Raw genomic sequence first — 17,254 nt, forward strand, 5'->3', positions numbered from 1 at the left:
TAATGCATGCCACATTTGCAACTGTTTTTTATGTCCCCTTGCCCTGTTTGATGTCATGTCTTTAGAATCTTATTTGATTGTGTGACGTCGGGTATACAAGAACATCTCATGCTGAAAATCCTAGACCTCAGGTGCAAGTTGAGAAGTTGCGTCCATGTGTTTATCCCAGAAGACCTGGTTGCTATTTTCTGCAGTGAATAAGTTCCTGGAGAACCTTATTTTCCACTGTAACTTTTCAGGCTGCTGTCGTCTTGGGCTGCAGCCATCTTTCCTAGTCTGCTGCCTCAGAAACATTAAAGGATGCAATAGGGTACACTGACCTCGCTGAGCATCATGAGGTTGATGATAGCAGAAGAACCTGACCTGGCTCAGTACAGTGTTTACCTGAGACTGACTAGGAAGGATTTAGAGTATGAGCAGTTAGCAGGGTGCATTCAAAGCTATTGGGTAGCCATTAGATGATCAGCTTTTGAGAGGGCTAGCAATAGGAGACTAAATGTGTCCAGTTCCTAGGGCCAAGTGATGGCTCTGTCTTTTGAACATCTCAGGGTTGCCTCAGCATTCACTGGCATGAGTTTCAGATGTCTTGTGCATCCGTATCAGACAAGGATGTTGGGCCAGAGGTTGTAGGAGTGGGCTTCATTGCTGATGTGGTTTTGAGTTGTAGCTTATCCGTCTATAGCCCTTAACTTGAAAACTTTTTTGGACAGGTGCTTTGTTTGTAATGTATCTGTACATGCATAGTACATTAACATCAGTTTTCTTGTTTACAAATATATCTGTTACCTCATTAGTCCTGAACAGCACAACTTGAAGCTGTCTTCATCATCTCAAAAACATCTTGCTACTAAGCTGATAAGCCATCCTTCCCTTTTTGCTACATGAATGTTAAAATGTTGTAAACAAGCTTCCAAAGGATCAACAGCAATTTTTCATGCAGGATATATTAATTTGTCTTGTAATATTCCTTTTATGTCAACTGCAATAATTCCCTGTGCTTAAGCGTAAGTATCTTTTTATGTGTGTTTGCCTGAATTGACAGCAAGTTGCCAGAGATGATATCAGATAGAACACATGAGGACAAGTAAAACCATTATGTTATGACTGCAGGTATTAAAAAAAAAAATAGGGAAAAGTACAATTAGAAGCTGAGTACTATTGCTAGGTCTTTCCCACAGTTTGTGAATGTTTAGGGAAAATGTGGAAAATAAAAGTTTTGCATTTAGACCAGCATGTTCTGAAACACCACAGAGCAATATCAGCTAGTAGAGTTTCTGTCCTATAATGCGAACGCTGGAGTATTTGGTGCAAAATACTGAATGCTGTTCCCTCTGCAGCCACAAGGTTCTGCATGGTGATGATGAATGAGCTGAGGACTCAGGAAGTGCCAAGTGCCTGGGTCTGTGGCTGTATATCTAGTTACAATGGGATTATTTTAACTGCATCTTTTCAGTGTTGGCATTGCACTGTGCAGCCAGAGCCCGATATAAAACCTGTGGCAGAAGACACATTGGTGAACATCTTTCTGAAAAATGAATAGACCTTTCAGAGTCCTCAGCAGTAGAACGTGACACTGGCGTCATGGCTGTGAAGGGGCCTTTCATCTCAGCTTATATCCCTTGATATCGAAATAGCAGCAGAAGTTTGTTTGAAGCTACAGTGCTTTTTCTAGCTATTCACCCGGGAAGATCCCAAGAGCCTTATTAGAGCTGCAAGCTAATAGGAGAAAATAAGTGCAAGGAAATTATAGCTGGAACCCTAGAGTCTTACAGGTCTACACAGTGATCTCAGATAGAGCGCGCCACATAGATTCCCTCCCACTGGAGGGAAATACAAATGAACACGTAGCTTCTAATTTTGCCAAGAAAGTCCATTGGTGTGTAACAGAATATTCTTCTGTCCCTCGGCATGGATGGGGCATCGATGTCTATGTGACCTTTTAACTCTTTTTAAGTAGTGGTTTCTAATCTGATCCTGGAAATGGTGCTCATATTGATCCTGTGGGAGGCTGTCACATGAAACAGAGGCAAGCAGTAATGGAGAGATTGTGCCTTTGAGGGAAGGGAGAAGTATAAGGATTTGTGTTCAAACATCATTTCTCACTTCAGACATGTTAATTACTCCTGTGGTGGGTTTGATGCCATCGATTCCAGTAGCATAAGTACTGTCAACTTTAATGAAAGAGGATTTGTGCCTCTGTCAGCGGGTTGTTGTCTTCTTGTGTGTGTGTGTATGTTGTAGTTGACTGACAGACAGGTTGTGTATGCTTTGGAGACAGAAAATTCATGAAATTGGGTTTGTCTGAATTGGTGTTTCGAGTCTATTGTTTATGTGGAAAAGAGTGTGAGTGTTGTTAATGTACACTATAGGTGTTAGGCCTGGTTACTATAAGAACTCGCCTGTCTGCTCTGTGATGAGCAGATCTGACTCGTAGTGCATGAACAGGAATCTTCAAATTCTACTGTGTAACAAAGCCTCTGTGCTTTCTGTGTGGTTTCATAGCAAATACCCCTCATTTCAACTTTGGAAACGGTTCCAGTAATACCAGAGCCAGATGTGGCTCTGATAGTTCTTTCGTTAGCACTTAAGGACTAGATGAGCAGTAAGAGCAAAAAGAGAACCCTGCAGCAGACAAAGAAGTCACCCACTAGATGGTTGAGCTTTCAAAAGCAAGAACAAAGTTATTTTTATTTTCTCCTTTTTAAAATACTTTTTTATAAAATACATAAAAAAAATTTAAAAGATAATCAGTCATAGCTTTAGTATTTGCCTAGGTAGGTGATTTCGCCGAAAGTATGCACTAGGAGGACATTTCTGACAAGACTGTACCAGTGGTGAGGCCAACACAATGTAATAGTCGTGTCCTTCAGAGTGATTTTCTAGGCATCGCTTCACAGCAGCGTGGTGTGGGGCTGTTCCTGCTAGCACCCCGGGAGAGTGTGCTGGGGTAGACTCCACCATGGCAAAACTGTATTCTTTTTAGCAATATAATTTAGTAGGTAGAACTGGCCATGTGATAAGTAATAAACCACAATTGCAAAATGTTAGCCCTGTAAATAGAGGGTAGAAATAGAAAAGCCGAAACAAAGGAGGTTAGTGACTATCTCTCAAATTTGCTGTAGTAGCTAGCCTTGTCTACTGCTAGACAACACTGATGTTTCAAACCTGGCCTCAGGTCAGGGTGTAAGAGGGACTATCCTTGGAAGCTCTTTTTGTTTGGAACCGCTGCAAGAAAAGAAGGAACAGAGCTGCTTTTGTTTGTTTGTTTGTTGTTTTTAAAATCTGACTCCCTGTTGCAAGGCAGTAAGATGAGCAAATGGCTCTTGCACCTGGCAAGTTACCATCAGCAATTACTGCAATGCTTAGTGTCTTTCTGCCACCAGCGGAAATCTCTTTGCTCCCTTTCATGTCACAGATTTCAGTGTTCTTGTGGGGATGGTACAATTAAAGCCACAAGATTTAGTGCTCTAATTCCCTTTTGTTTGCAACAAAAGGGAGAGACAAGGAAGGATGACACATGTGGCTGGGGTTTTGTTTTTATTTTACTGACCAGCAAAAATACTGTGTGTGTTTAACTGTTACAATAACAGACTTTGTTTAAACTCATCAAACCATTCCATTAGTAACTGGATTAAAGGCTATTATTTTACATAAAGGAATTTTGTTATTAAAAAAAATGCTGTGACTACATTTCACTCCTCTCTATTTACAATCCTCAACATCTGAGCAGGCTGTACCTTATGTATTTCTGCATGTTTCTTTCAGTACAAATGTTTTCTAGCTTTAGATACGTCGTTAACATGATGCGGATGTCAACAACGCTGTTTTTGACAAGTATGTCAAAAATGCTGCTTATGATAAATGTGTGTATGGGAGGGAAACATGGTAGCTGACATGAATCCAGGTTTCATTTTTAGCCCTTCCATTATTACCTAGTGTGTGACCTGAGATGAATTGCCAAATCAGACTTTTTCAGAGGGGATGTATGTGAGCACGGGTGCAATTCCCCTGTTCTGAACTGACAGCTGGCAGTGAGATACTCAAATCTGAGCTCTTGCCCCTCAGTTCAGTGGAGAGAAATGGGAACCACCAAAGGACAATTCACCAGATTCATTTTAGGATGAGGTGAACTACCACAGGAGCTCAGAGTGGCTGGTTTGCACCTTGTGGTCTCAAGCTTAGACACGGAGGTGAAGGTGAGCAGGAACCATTCCTGGCCCCTCCACAGGATTTCTTACACACCCTGGATCTCAGCTGAGCCGTGCTCAGTGATGTGGAAGATCATTCCTCTGAAGAGTCACCCTTGTTATTTTCAAAAACAAGCTGCCGCTCCTGCTAAAATTCATGGACACATAAAAAGAAGTTTAAATTACAGCCCTGTTGAGCCTTAGTTTCTTTCTCTATGGAGTTACAATTGTTCATCAGAACTGCATGTTTTAAGCATTAATGGACAGGCTTTATTAATGAATGCTCCAGGAAATGAAATCTCATCTGGATTATTTGACCAATCTGGCTAGAACCTGTGGAATATCACAGTTTTTCTTGCTTCAGGGGTTTGTCCCTTTCGTTTACCTAACTGCACCTTTCCTTTACCAACTGCACACCCCGGTGTGCTTGCTCTGTGGACAAATTGGTAAATTGGTCAGCTGCCAAAAGGGAGTAATTTGACTTAGCTGAAATGAGCAACAGTGTGATGAAAATACATTACCTCTGTCCCACTGGATAAGCCTCAGATTGTATTGAAATAGAATTAGGCCAAGGGAGTCAATGTACTGGATAATAATGAAGTGTTTAATGTGGATTAGCTGAATATAAAATTAATACATTAGAATGAATTGCTGAAGAAATAAAATTATGTTGGGCCTTTATCCTGACTCCAATGACTTAAAAGTGCTGCATTCTTCTGTTTATAGAAGAGCAAAAGTAATGCTATTCAATTTGTGTTCTTTATTTGAGTGAGAGAAATAGATATAAAATATTATTTAAAAAATTTATATATATATATATATATATGAGCTGTCAAATCAGGAACTCACTGAGCCAAGGCCATAATGTTTGGGTCTGGACCACACCTGAGAGGTTACAGAGACAGGGATTAAGTCCAGGAAGAATAGGTACATGAGAGCAAGAATCTAAACTTAAAGTTCCCTGATCACCTGCCTGGGCTTAACTTCGGAAGTATCTTGGTTGATAGCATTTTATTGTTTCTGTTTGGTATTTTTCCCTGCTCTTAATATTTATGGCTTTTTCCACTTTATGTCTTTTCTTCTGGGAGATAAATCTAAATGTAATCTTTGGTTTGGACCATCCAAAGGTGAATTAAAATGTTGCCTGCTTGGGAAGATCTGAATGCATTTAATACAAAATGGGAAAACTTTCCAAACTAGTTAGCACAGATAAGCTTTGACTGGGAGGTATGGAAGGGCTGCAGAGTGAGCTCCGGCATAAAAATCACAAGTATTCATCTGCACTCTGTGAGGCTTTTGCGTTTTATTTTTGTTCTTAAAGCTTTCCCGTTGCCTCATCTGTTCTAGGTTCGTTTCTGTTTCTCAATGCGTCAGAGAGGCCAAGCCCCATCATCCTGAGCCCTTGGCTGAGAAGCAGCAGTGACCAATGCATAGTTCAAGTGGCTGTTTATAAGTTTTACCAGCAGAGCGGAGAATATATTGCTCGTGTCCTTCCCATTGACGAAAGCAGCAGTGAAGTCTTATCAGTGGAGAGTCCAGAGAAACAGGGGTAAGTCTCATCCTCTCATTTGGCTCGCAGCTTGAGTTGGGAAGAATCACATGATTGTATAGCGATACAGCCTCAAAAATGCATGCTGCACATCTACGAAGGGGAGCAGGACACCACGCCAAGTAGACATTTGTCTTGCATGGGTCTGAATTGTTGTAGAAGCTTATTTTATTATACAAAGCATCAGCAAACTACTGAATCCATGTAACAGTGAGTCTCCTAAGTCGAAATGATCTTTATTCTCAGTGCTTGCCGAGTACAGACATGGTGTGGGTACTCATCCTAAGTTTAAAGCTTTTCTGTCTAATTCACTCTATCTGATTTCTTCTTACTACTTCTTTACCCAAGAATATCTACTGAGTCTTTACAGTTTCATGTGTCTGCATACATTTTAAGTTTTTGTCTTGCATTTGTGTTGTGTCACACATTTGTGTTAAGTCTTGTCAGTAAAGCAGCTCAGAGCTACTGCCAGAGGAGGAAAGCTTTTGGTCTTTCAAGGGTGCAACTGTTTGAAATGTTTTATCCTCTGTGCAATTAATCTTAATTGTTGATGATGTCTTAATTTGTCAGACTTTCTGTGCATTCTTTTAAATTTTGGTTAGCAGCAAAACAGCAGGAGCTGAACACCTAAGTATTTCAAAGTGCTATAGTAGTGGAGTAACTTAGAATTGAATTTGGATATATGTGAGGCTAATGTTTTACCTGTTGTATATACTGATTTTTTAATTTTTTTTTTTTTTTACTTCTGCTGTGAAATGTGTGTTGAGAGGTATAATTTTTACTAAGCATCTCAAATGTTCTTTGTTTTGATGTAACAGAGAGTTTCTAATAGCAAGTCCTGCTGGCTTTGCTTGTAACAAAATGTGATTATCTGATTACTGTCTACAGCAAATTCTGTATTTTCCAGTAGCAAAAGGAGAATGTGCAATAAAAAACATAATGGGAGATAACCTAACTCATAGAAACAGTTTGAATAGTTGTAATTCTCATATAACACATGGCCTATAAAAGTGAGAAGGAGAGCTTGTGTGTGGATCTAGATCATACTTAGTTCCAGCAACATCATCCAAATTGTAAATTACTGTTGATGTCTGGGGAAAGGTAATTAGGGGAGCTGCAGCAGCTGTCTTCTTCCTTAGCTCTTTGCAAATGCTGTGCTTTGTGCCAAGTGCCTCCTGCATTGGCAATGCCACTATTCCTTGGCACTTGCAGGCAATACTGCTGTGTGTAAAATGCTTTGCTGTGCTGCATGGAGGAGCTCTAACTTGAATCTGTGGGCAGGCAGAACTCACCAGAAGGGCAGGCAAGTGCCAAGTGTAAGGAGCCTTGAAGGGAAGGGAAAGATCACTTTAACTATGATAACAAATTCCTGCCTTTGCCATCTGCTGGAGACAATATGGACTACTCAGCTGTGCATTCCAGGTGGCAGATGGAGATTGTCACCACAGTAAAGCAAGTCTGTGCTTTTAAAGAAGGTGGTTTTGGTTATAGCTTGGCTATCCCATACGTTTGCAAGAAGTGTGGCTTGCTCCCCAACAGCATTTCTGTGGCACACAGGGTAGTAAGGACGTGATTGTGGCTTCCATGGTTTTGTATGGCTGACTCTTTGGTACTCTGTGTGCTACAAAACTTTGCAGTTGGAGCCACTGATTGGTTCATTTCCCCCCTCTAGTTTTGTCTCTTCTCTGTGAGAGGTAGTTGCTCTGCCCTCAGCTCAGCAGTGCGGAAGGGCTCTGATATTGTGCGTGCAGAAATGTCATGTAAGGATAGTTAAGTATCTACCCATTATTGTGTTACAATTTGCCCTGAACCTTCATTCCAGGATTTATGAGTGCTCCTCTGCCCTTTGTTTGGAGCAGTAATATTTGATTATTCCAGCTCTGACAACAAAACATGCAAATCTCACTTCTGTAAAAACCTTTTCTTTAAATATGAAATAAGAATAGCTGATCTGAAGTCAAGAATAATTAATAAAGTTCTTAAATGATCTAGCAATCCTACAATGGAAATCTGTTCTGTTTAATATTTTATTTTGTCTTGGAAATTGCAAAGAATTGTATTGTTTGGTAATGAATTTTTGATTTCTAAAATTTTATAAGGATTCTAGCTCTGGGCACAAGGTAATTGAATTCCTCAGTGGCGAGCCTGTGCTAGAAATAAAAACACTTTAAAGTTTCACAGGTGACACTTCTTTGCTTCTATGCGCTTTATATATTGTTTTGCAAACAAGAGGTGTAAAGTGTGCGTAAGTTCCCAGTGACTTGTAGTGAGTCCGTGCCATTGCTTAAAATCAAGCTCACAGCATTAAGAGTACGTTTTATTGAAACAAATGCACCTGAAGGGTGGTGAAGCAATAAATGAATTCCAGGGTGAATCTTCTCATATCTTGAACTGTGCACGGTGTCAGTATCTTTTTACCTTTCTCTTTTTTTTTTTTCTTTTTAAGCCGCATAACCTGAATTACATATATTAATATCTTACGAGGTCTTCACAGTTCACCTACATTTACAAGAAAAGAAAGGGAGATGCTGTCAGGTATTGCTGTTTCATTCAGGGTGAAACCAGGCAAGCAAAGGCTTTGGTTGACAGCACTTGGAGATGATTTTAAGTAGAATATATGTAAAGCTATGAAATTTTATTGTAAGGTAGAGACGGCATAGCACCCAATATTTATTTGTTGCCAGGGTTCAACCGTGTTGTCTTTCTGTGCAAAATACCAGGTGTGATTTCAAAGGGTTCTTGGCATGCATAAAGACTCAAAGGCAGAACTGGTGATGTTCTGTTTGCTCCTCTGGTCTCGTTCTGTCTAGAAAAAAAATAGCCTAAGCCTGTGGACTAGAGTTGTACCAATTCCATAATGAGGCATAGTTATTACAGAAATTGTTGTGTGGAAGATGCATATTTGTTTTATTTTCTTACTTAACATATTTCACTGCAGCTGATCTATTGCAAGAAAGCTAGCTAATGTAAGATGCCTTATGTAGCAATACGATAGGGCAGATGGAACAGACACCGAGAAGAGTATGCCAGAAGTGATAGCTGTGCATGATTCCTGAGTGACGAAACACCAGAGGCTGGCAAAGGCATGCTTGTTTTGTATTCTAGAGAAACTTTGCCAAATACAATAATAACTTTTCTACATAATATTTGCAACTATGCTTACCACTCAGAAGATAATTATGTCCTTGTTTATCAGTTCAACAGAATTGTATACCTTTTTTTTTTTTTTTTTTTTTTGAAGAGCAGAGAGGTCTTACTCTGTATTTAATCTATGGGTTTTGGAACATCTTTGATCAGACCTTCTCTAATTTAGTTCCTGCACAATCAGTAGTACTCCTCTGTGGGGAACAACACATTACCGTATTCCGTTAAAATTAGATTTGTTGCATGATAGTTTCTAGATGATCTGACTTTGTGGATGTGTTTTTGATGTGGGTAGTCTCTTCTGGCATCTCTTGGAATTCTGTTGTGTTTTACAAGCACCTGCAAATGATACGGGGAGAGAATCAGTGCGGTGCTATCGATCCTTTGTCATGGCAAAAGAGTTGTTATAATTCCTGCCATGGAACACAGCACTTTCTACTTTATCCCAAATGCCACTAGATGTGGGTACTATCTTTTACTGTTTTACTGCTCCCATGGTGCTGTATACAATCCTTTCTTGTTGCTATTTAATGGACTTCCTTTTTTGTGTTATTAAAGGTTAGGAGGCAGCAAGCATGTTTACATAGCATATTGGTTATTTAGCAAAGCAGAGTTACTTCCACGATTTGAATGTTGACTTCTGAGTGCTTGTCAGACTGTCACTGTGGCCACTGATTTCATTTCCCCTCTTATCTGCTTTCCCATCTGTTAAATTTATAATTACAAACCTAGTACAATTGTAAATGTGCTTAGTAGAGTGAGGAAAACACAAAGGAAAACTTGTCAACAAGGTCAGAATTTGTAATACGAGATTGTTTTTTATTTCTTTTGATCTGTGTGTTTCGGAGAAGTTAGAGTTGAGTAAAGACAAAAATAACGTTGTTCGTTATAATTACCATTATTATTTTACATCTCTGCCTGCACTATTAATCGTAAGTTGCGGTATTATATGCTATATATCAAACCAAGCTTTTTAATAAGCCAGTAGCAAATGACAGCATAACTTCAATTTGGTCTTCCATTGCAGACCTTCCTCATCACTAATTCTATAATCATGTTCTTGCCCCAAAAAATAATGTAGCAAGTGGATCTTAATACAGTTCACATGAGTGAAGGTAATTGAGGCCTCTGTCAAGAGGGGAGGTGGGGAAGTTCCTCAGATCAGCTGCTTCGTCAGGAATACCAGGATGCCAGCCTTGCTCACGTGGGGGTTCAAAAGATAAGATTTGAGCTACTGGATTGAGTGCACTTCTGACATCTATCTCACACCTCCTGCATGAGCTGGGCACACCTCCTGTTCTGTCATGTTACTGCTTTTCCTCTATAGAAAAGAGCAGGGTAGTTTCTCTTAGATATTTTTCTGTGTGTTTTTAGATTGTAATTGCTTTATGTTAGTGAGACTTTGTCTCTTTTTACAAATCCTCACAACACTTTGGAGGCAAAGAGAGGTTGAGGCTGTGTCACTGACAGGTCAGCGTGATCTGTTCTATCACCCCACGCTTAGGGGATGTGGGCTGTGGAATCCCTGCATAGAATTGGTGGTACTGAACTATACATCTTTTGACTTAAGCATACCTATACAGACGCCATAAAATGACTTTGCAAGCCGTATGTGGTTTTTGAGATGTGAGTAGGATCTCTAGACTAGTCTAGAGCCTTAAATAAACCTGAGATTCATCTGAAGACTTTTGTGTAAATGTGTGAAGTAAAAGGTGTGTCTCAAATAAAACCTGAGATCTGAATACGCATGCATGAGCACGGAAGCCATAAACTACTACTACACTATATAGCCAGTACTTCAGTAGGTACATGTATATTTCTGCACAGAGCACTTCCAACAGAGAAAGAGCACCTGTTTTTGAAGGTTACTACAAATCACGATAGGCTATTCACTTTCTGGCATCTACAACTTCACTTGAGATTGATTGCATTGATATATGTCAAGAAAAATAAATGAAAGAATCACTGTCACATTTGACCTTGGGGCTTGAAGTCTGAAGGTTATTTCTTGTACTAGTGTTGTTCCTTCTCTTGTTCTTTTTTTTTCCTTTTTGTTTTCTTTCTTTCCAATAGCTTCACTAGTCCGTCTCATAGACCATGAGTTTAATAGGAGGAATTTACTTTCTTGGAACTCTTTAACCTTAAAAGTACCTTTTGCAGGTTAGTTGTAATATGAATTTGCCTGGCTTTTTTTTGTGGATGGGGCTTTTTCCTTCTTCTCCATGAAAAAACACTTTACTAAGTTCAAGCCTTTGTTTTGCAAATGCCTGGGCTATGACATAAGAAGAATGAAGACCAAAGTGTGTGTATTTGGAGTACTTCATATGGGCAGTTAAACTCATTTTTAGACATCAAAATAAGTCTCAAAAAACTTACAGTGCATTTTACTCAGAGACTTCTAAATCAGGAGTGTAAGTCTGAACTATACATTTGATAAATTCAGGTAATCCAGGAAAATAATCTGGATTTAGGGATTCATTAGAAACTAAGGCCTCCCGTTGTGGTGGCCAGGCACCAGTAATCCTTGCTTTTAGAGAGGAAACCAGTTGTTCCAGACAGAAAATTAGCACTTAAACTTTTCCTGTGCTGTTTTCCACTAGCCAACTTTTAGTCCCTTTCAGTCCGTCGAATTGAACACAAAGGAAGAAAAAGAGAGGGGAAAAAAAAAACTTTGGTGTGTCTTTTCCCCCTTCCCTTTTCAAAAGGTACTGTCCTTGATACCTGTGAAGAATCAGTCCTTTTCATAGCAGTTGCTTTTATTTGGAAAGACGTTTTTCATCTCCACCTAACAAAACCTTGTGTCTTTCCATATGTCAAGTCTAGATCTGAAGAAAGCTTTAATTCTTTTGGTTGTGGCATCTTGAGGAGTTCATTGCTAGTTTGTTTTCAGTGGATGAGGAGATTTAAATCAAAACCCTTCACAACGTGTAAGGTGAAATGGAGCTCTTCAGAGCTTTGAAACAGTATGAACCTGACATACAAATGTCTGCAGATGTGGAAAGAGTTTTCCCATTCCATCTGAGCACTAGGTTACGTAGATTAAGTTGTCACTGTAGCACTAGAGGTAGGTACCTGTCTGTATGCTTTTGCTTTAAACTTCTTGGTGGTTTTGCTGCTGATGAAGTGCTGTATTATTTCTTGAGATAAACTTGGATTCTTTTTGTAGATTTTATGCAACATTGGTTTGCTTTACAGCGTGCCTTATTTTTGCATGTAACCTCAAGTACAGCAAAGCAGAAGCTTCAAACTGCTCCAGAAAGATTTACTATATTGTCAATTGAGATTGGACTGTAGCAGTTTATTTGCTCTTACAGACATGTATATGGAAGCAGACTATTTATTACAAAGAATGATATATTAATATTACCCAAAACTAAATTTTTAGTGCCATTCACTCTTCTGGTATATCATATTGTGAAGCAACAGTATTGTATGACCTCTTGAACCAAGCAAAGCCAACCAGCATAAGTTCAGTAATGAGTAATTGCAATTGTTTTGGGGTTTTTTTAGCTGTTGATTACAGTCCAAATCAAACTGATTTGAAATAATTTTGGGGCAGTAGGGAGGGGAAAAGTGCTCTTTCTTGTCTTCTAATACATGTTATCAGACAGTTATTAGGTGTCAGTGCTGCCTTTTGGTGATGTTTGCCAGATTCAAATGCAAACAGGAAGGGCAAAGTTGTGTAGTCTACTTCCAATTACAATTATAAAAAAGGACGTGGAGGGGGAAAAAAAGCCATTTTAAAGTTGAAATAAAAGTAGCAAATGAGGAAAATTTTTTGTCAAACATCAAAATATGTCTTTAGAAGCAAATTACTTAATGTGTAGAGAATGGAACAGTAGACGAAAAATAAACATTTTTCAGGGTAAGAGGTCAGTTTTACGGATAACTACTGGAGTAGCCTTTTCTGCTGCCTTTCGCATAGTGCTGAACACACTGGAGCAGAGGAGGGCTGGGGTTGTGAGCTGGCTGCCCAGTGTGCATTGGCACAAGGATCCTTGTGACTTCCGAAATAATTGCGGCACACGTTAGTGACCTCTTTGGGCTCTGGGAGCTGCTTCTGTGCATGAAACCCTAGAGGCTGGCACAACTGACACTGTAGAAATGATGCCTAACTGACCATGGTAACAGAGTTGGGGCATCTTTAAAAGTGACTGGTTTGGGCATTTGTTCTTTTAAAACTAGAGATTCCTTAGTATAAATTATTTCTTCCATGACTGAAGCCATTTCTTCATACCACTCCGAGCAACCTAATCCAACTTTTATACAGTCCAAATCCTGGGTACAAAAATTTGTTCTCTTAAACTTTTATATGTTGTGTCCTTTGGAATTATTTGCAGGCTCTTCTTTTCTGGTTGTTATGCTGTTCTCACTTTCCAAAGTCTGAGTCGTTTTTTTTTCCCCCCCATCTCTCATTCCTTTAACTTGTTTCCCTTGTTTTATGGATCACTTGTTTTCCTTTCACCTGAGGCTTCTACTTCAATTTTTAAAAGTTATTCCAAACTAATTTTTACAGCCCCATGTTGACACTAGCCCATGTTGCACTGCCTTTCAATGTAGACATGCCAGAATGAATTTCTGTTTCCTAAGACCTAAACAAGAAAATAACTCGCCACACATACACACACCACCCAGCCTCCTCTTCCCAAGCATTCATGCGCACACACTTTATTTTGTCATCTTTCTTTTCTTCATTTAGGTGTCCCTTCTGCTATACAGAATTACAAGCAGTCTCTTTAGAATACTTTGCTATGTAGTGTTGAAGTATGTTTTCCCACAGTCAAAATGCTTCCAACATTTGTTTCCAGAGTCTAGGCAACATGTCTCATTAATATTGCCAGCCTTGTTTCCAGTTATTTTTCTGCTCCCCTCAAGCTAAGCTCTCTGTCATTCTGCTGTTGGCAAAGTTTTATAACTAGCCTGCGGTATAATTGATTCCTGTGTCTCCTAGTTATTTTTGACCTTAAAAACCTTCCGAGTTCTGTGCAACTCCCCTTGCGGCAATCCTGCCTTGGAGCGTGGTATTGTCATTGTGCGCAATTTCCTTGGGGCTTTTCTTGCTAATGCTTAAGAATCTCCTTCTTATCCAAGGCAAATCTACCCTGCTGTAATAAGTACTATATAAGATTTACAAGGTAGTATTGGTCCCTTCAAATTCAGAGAGAGATTATTAACTAGGTGCTGGTGACCTTGCAAGACTTAAAAATCACACCGTTGACCCGTGCTAAGGCTGTTAGAATAGTGGTAATGCAGTTGATTCTGCATTCTAAGCCATGTTCTCAGGTATTGCTCTTAAATTATCTCAGTTCTGTTTCATGACTCACACCACAGGGTTCAAGTCCCATAGGGCAGCTTTGTACCATCCCTTTAAAGAACACTCTCTGTATTGCTGCCTCACCAAAAATGGTGCCCATTATTCTCAAGTGCTGGTGAATCAGGTGTTTTCCACTCAAGAAAGACTATGAAAACTCTGATATACTTGACCACTAACTTGCAATTTACTTCTGCATATTAGAAGGAAAACAAAAATTTATTCAGTAGGAATTTGCAAGTTAATTTTTAATAAATTACCAACTGGAAAATTGAAGGAAATAAAGGCTAAGAAACTATTTAGATTCTGATGCTTGCTGAGGTGGCAAAGGAGGAGGCTTGGGGTTCTTCTCAGTGATCAAGGAAAGTACTGAACAGGTTTGCTTTCTGCAGGAGTACAGAGGACAGAGGTTTTAATTTAAAATTCATGTACCATATTTGTTAAGTAGTATTGCTAATGCCTGAAAGCACTTTTCTGTCATTTTTCTGTCAAATAGCTACCTTTGTTTGCTTTGAAACTTTATTGTTTTCTATAGCACATGTCTGGTACAGTAGAAATTATATTCCTGTAACAAAATACTGTCTCAAGGGCTCTTTTGTACTGGCAGTGGCAAACGATTAATGTCAGCGGCTAGTCCGGCAAAAACATGGGTTTGGGTTGACACCAACACCAAAGGCACCGGTTTCAGACAGGATTGTCAGATCTGCTTTGTATACTGCTTTATACAGCTTATTTCTTGACTTGTGCGTTGTGGCAGAAGGCTTTTCCACACACTGTGCTGGATAATGCTTGTTCTTAAAATGAATCAATAGAGCAAAACCATGAACATTCATGGCTTGCACAGCAGCATTTTTGTATCTTGTATATAGAAATGAACAGTCCTCCCCATTGCATTTGGAAGTACTTGCCTTTTCCGTACCTTTCTTGCAATGGTTGTGTTCTTCTGTTTTTCTTTATGGACAGTGAGTTCTCTGAGTCACTGAGTGTAGTTGCCAGCTCTTTATAAATATCAGTCTGTAACCTTATGATATTTGTTGCTTCCTATATCAGGCTGACTAAATATGATTTTCTATTGGAAACAGCAGCAGTGAAGCTTGTTTAGTGAATGTAATTGGAGCTTTTCCTGATCATCCCTGGCTTGGTGTGCCATTCATGCTGATGGATTGAGGCCACAAAGACGCATAATAAAGTTTCTTTTGACAAGACAAAGCTGTTCTAAACTGGGACTTGAACCAGCAGCACCGACTGCCATCCTTGATGGACTTCACATGAGGAAGATAAGACTGCAGAAGATCGGTGCAAGTCTAAATCTTTCATGAGGCAATGAAGTTTTTATAACTCTTCTTCATCTAGGAAGGAATACAAGCAGTAGAGTAAATGAGACAAGCTCAGCTGTCTGTCATGTTCAGATCAGTGGCCAGTTATTATGATGCCTTTATAATAGAACAAAATTACGCTAAGGGGAAGATTTTATCAAAATATTTATGTCGAAATACTTTTTAATAAAGAAGCCAAATAATCTGATTTTCTTCAGCAGAAGAAAAATACAAACTGTAGAAAAACTTTCTCTGTGCAGTGTGCTAGTTAGAAGATTGCTATCAGTACATTAAGTGCAATGGATGACCTGATTATTTTTAGGATGCTAGACATCCTAAGCATATCTAGCTAAACATGCTAGCACACAAGAAAATAAAAATGTGAGATGATCGATCTGTATATTGTCTTAGTTTGAATGGGGACAGTTTTTTGCAACTGTTTTTTGCATCTCTGCTGCTTTGCTTTCTAAGTGCCTGGCTTTCCGGAGGCTGTGGTGTGGGAAGCGTGGACTAATGCTTGTGACAATTCAGATCAATATCAAAACCATGGTGATTGCAATTTGTTATTATTTCATGCCAGATGAGCTATTCAGAGGCTCATTTCTTAGAGGTCTCTAGATAGCATCTGACACAAGTTGATTTCCTTTTTTTTAAAAGACAGTTGTCTGGGAACTTGGGCTTCTTTCATTCCTTTAGGCAATTTCTCCAGGTCAAGGCTGGGGCATGTATCTGGACTGTTTGAAAGGGAATTGACTCTGCTGTTACTATTTCAGTTTTAGATAGGGGATTTTGATTACCAGTATCAAGGCAGTTGCAGTTGACAGAGCCTAGTAAAACAGCCCCTCTCAAACAATGAGAGATACCATCAACTTAAATGTTTATCGACTATCAGACTACTATCAATTTTTAAATGTTTTTTTCAAGAACATCTTGCTTTCTTTTCACTTACAACTTGCTACCAGTATTCTGTTATGAAAAGAAAAAAAAAATCCTATATACTTTTACTGACTTCTTTCCTTAATAATTTGAAAACTGGGAGAGTAATGTTGTGTTGGACAGCAGAATTTCTGCCTTTCCATCAGCTCTTATCTCTTCGCCCTTATTCCCAGGGCTCACTGGTTCCCTGCTCCCTCTGTCTCAACATACTCTTCCCTTCTATTTTCGTCTTCCAGGCTTTCCTTCTAAACAGGCTTTCCAGCTTCTCAATGGGTTTCATTCTCTCTCTTCTTTCATCTTCACTCCTTGCTTCTCTTGCTTCTGCCGTGCTTGCCTTTGTCTCAAGTGTATTTCTTCTTCATGTGTTCTGGATCCAAAGGCCGGGGGAGGCACAGAGCAGCTTATTTTGTATGTCCAGGTCTGGTACTGCCTGCTGCAGCCCAGGGTTAGTGCTGGACATCTTCCCTTGTGCAATTCAGCTGCCAGTTCTGGAGGAAAATCTCTTCCAAGAGGACAGAAACATCAGCTTGTTGGAGGCTTGAAAACTGGCCTCATTGAGGTGAATTTTCGCAGGAAGGGTCACACAAATAAAGCAAGTGATGCTACAGCTCTCTAGCAGTGCTTTCATCAAGTGATCTGAAGGACTCTTAAAAACATTAAGACCCTGCTGAAGTAGATGGTACTATACAGATGGACACGATAAATGATTAAAAAGATCTTCTAGCAGACCATTAGCAAGGTTGGTATTCAATATAACCATGGCTGAGTGGCACTGCATTTAGGGTATTGTTTCTACTAGAAGAGTTCTGGT

General features: G+C 39.4%; 1 protein-coding gene across 1 annotated transcript in view; it reads left to right on the forward strand.

Annotated features, from left to right (window-relative positions):
• The window catches only part of ALK (ALK receptor tyrosine kinase), a 319,157-nt gene that overhangs the window by 147,593 nt on the left and 154,310 nt on the right, over positions 1-17,254 (forward strand). The window contains exon 4 of the mRNA XM_086460670.1: positions 5,535-5,736. Coding sequence (XP_086316796.1) covers positions 5,535-5,736 — 202 coding nt within the window. The remainder of the gene's footprint in view (positions 1-5,534; positions 5,737-17,254) is intronic.

The sequence above is a fragment of the Leptosomus discolor genome, chromosome 2, assembly GCF_034619465.1.
Source record: "Leptosomus discolor isolate bLepDis1 chromosome 2, bLepDis1.hap2, whole genome shotgun sequence".
NCBI lineage: Eukaryota > Metazoa > Chordata > Aves > Leptosomiformes > Leptosomidae > Leptosomus > Leptosomus discolor.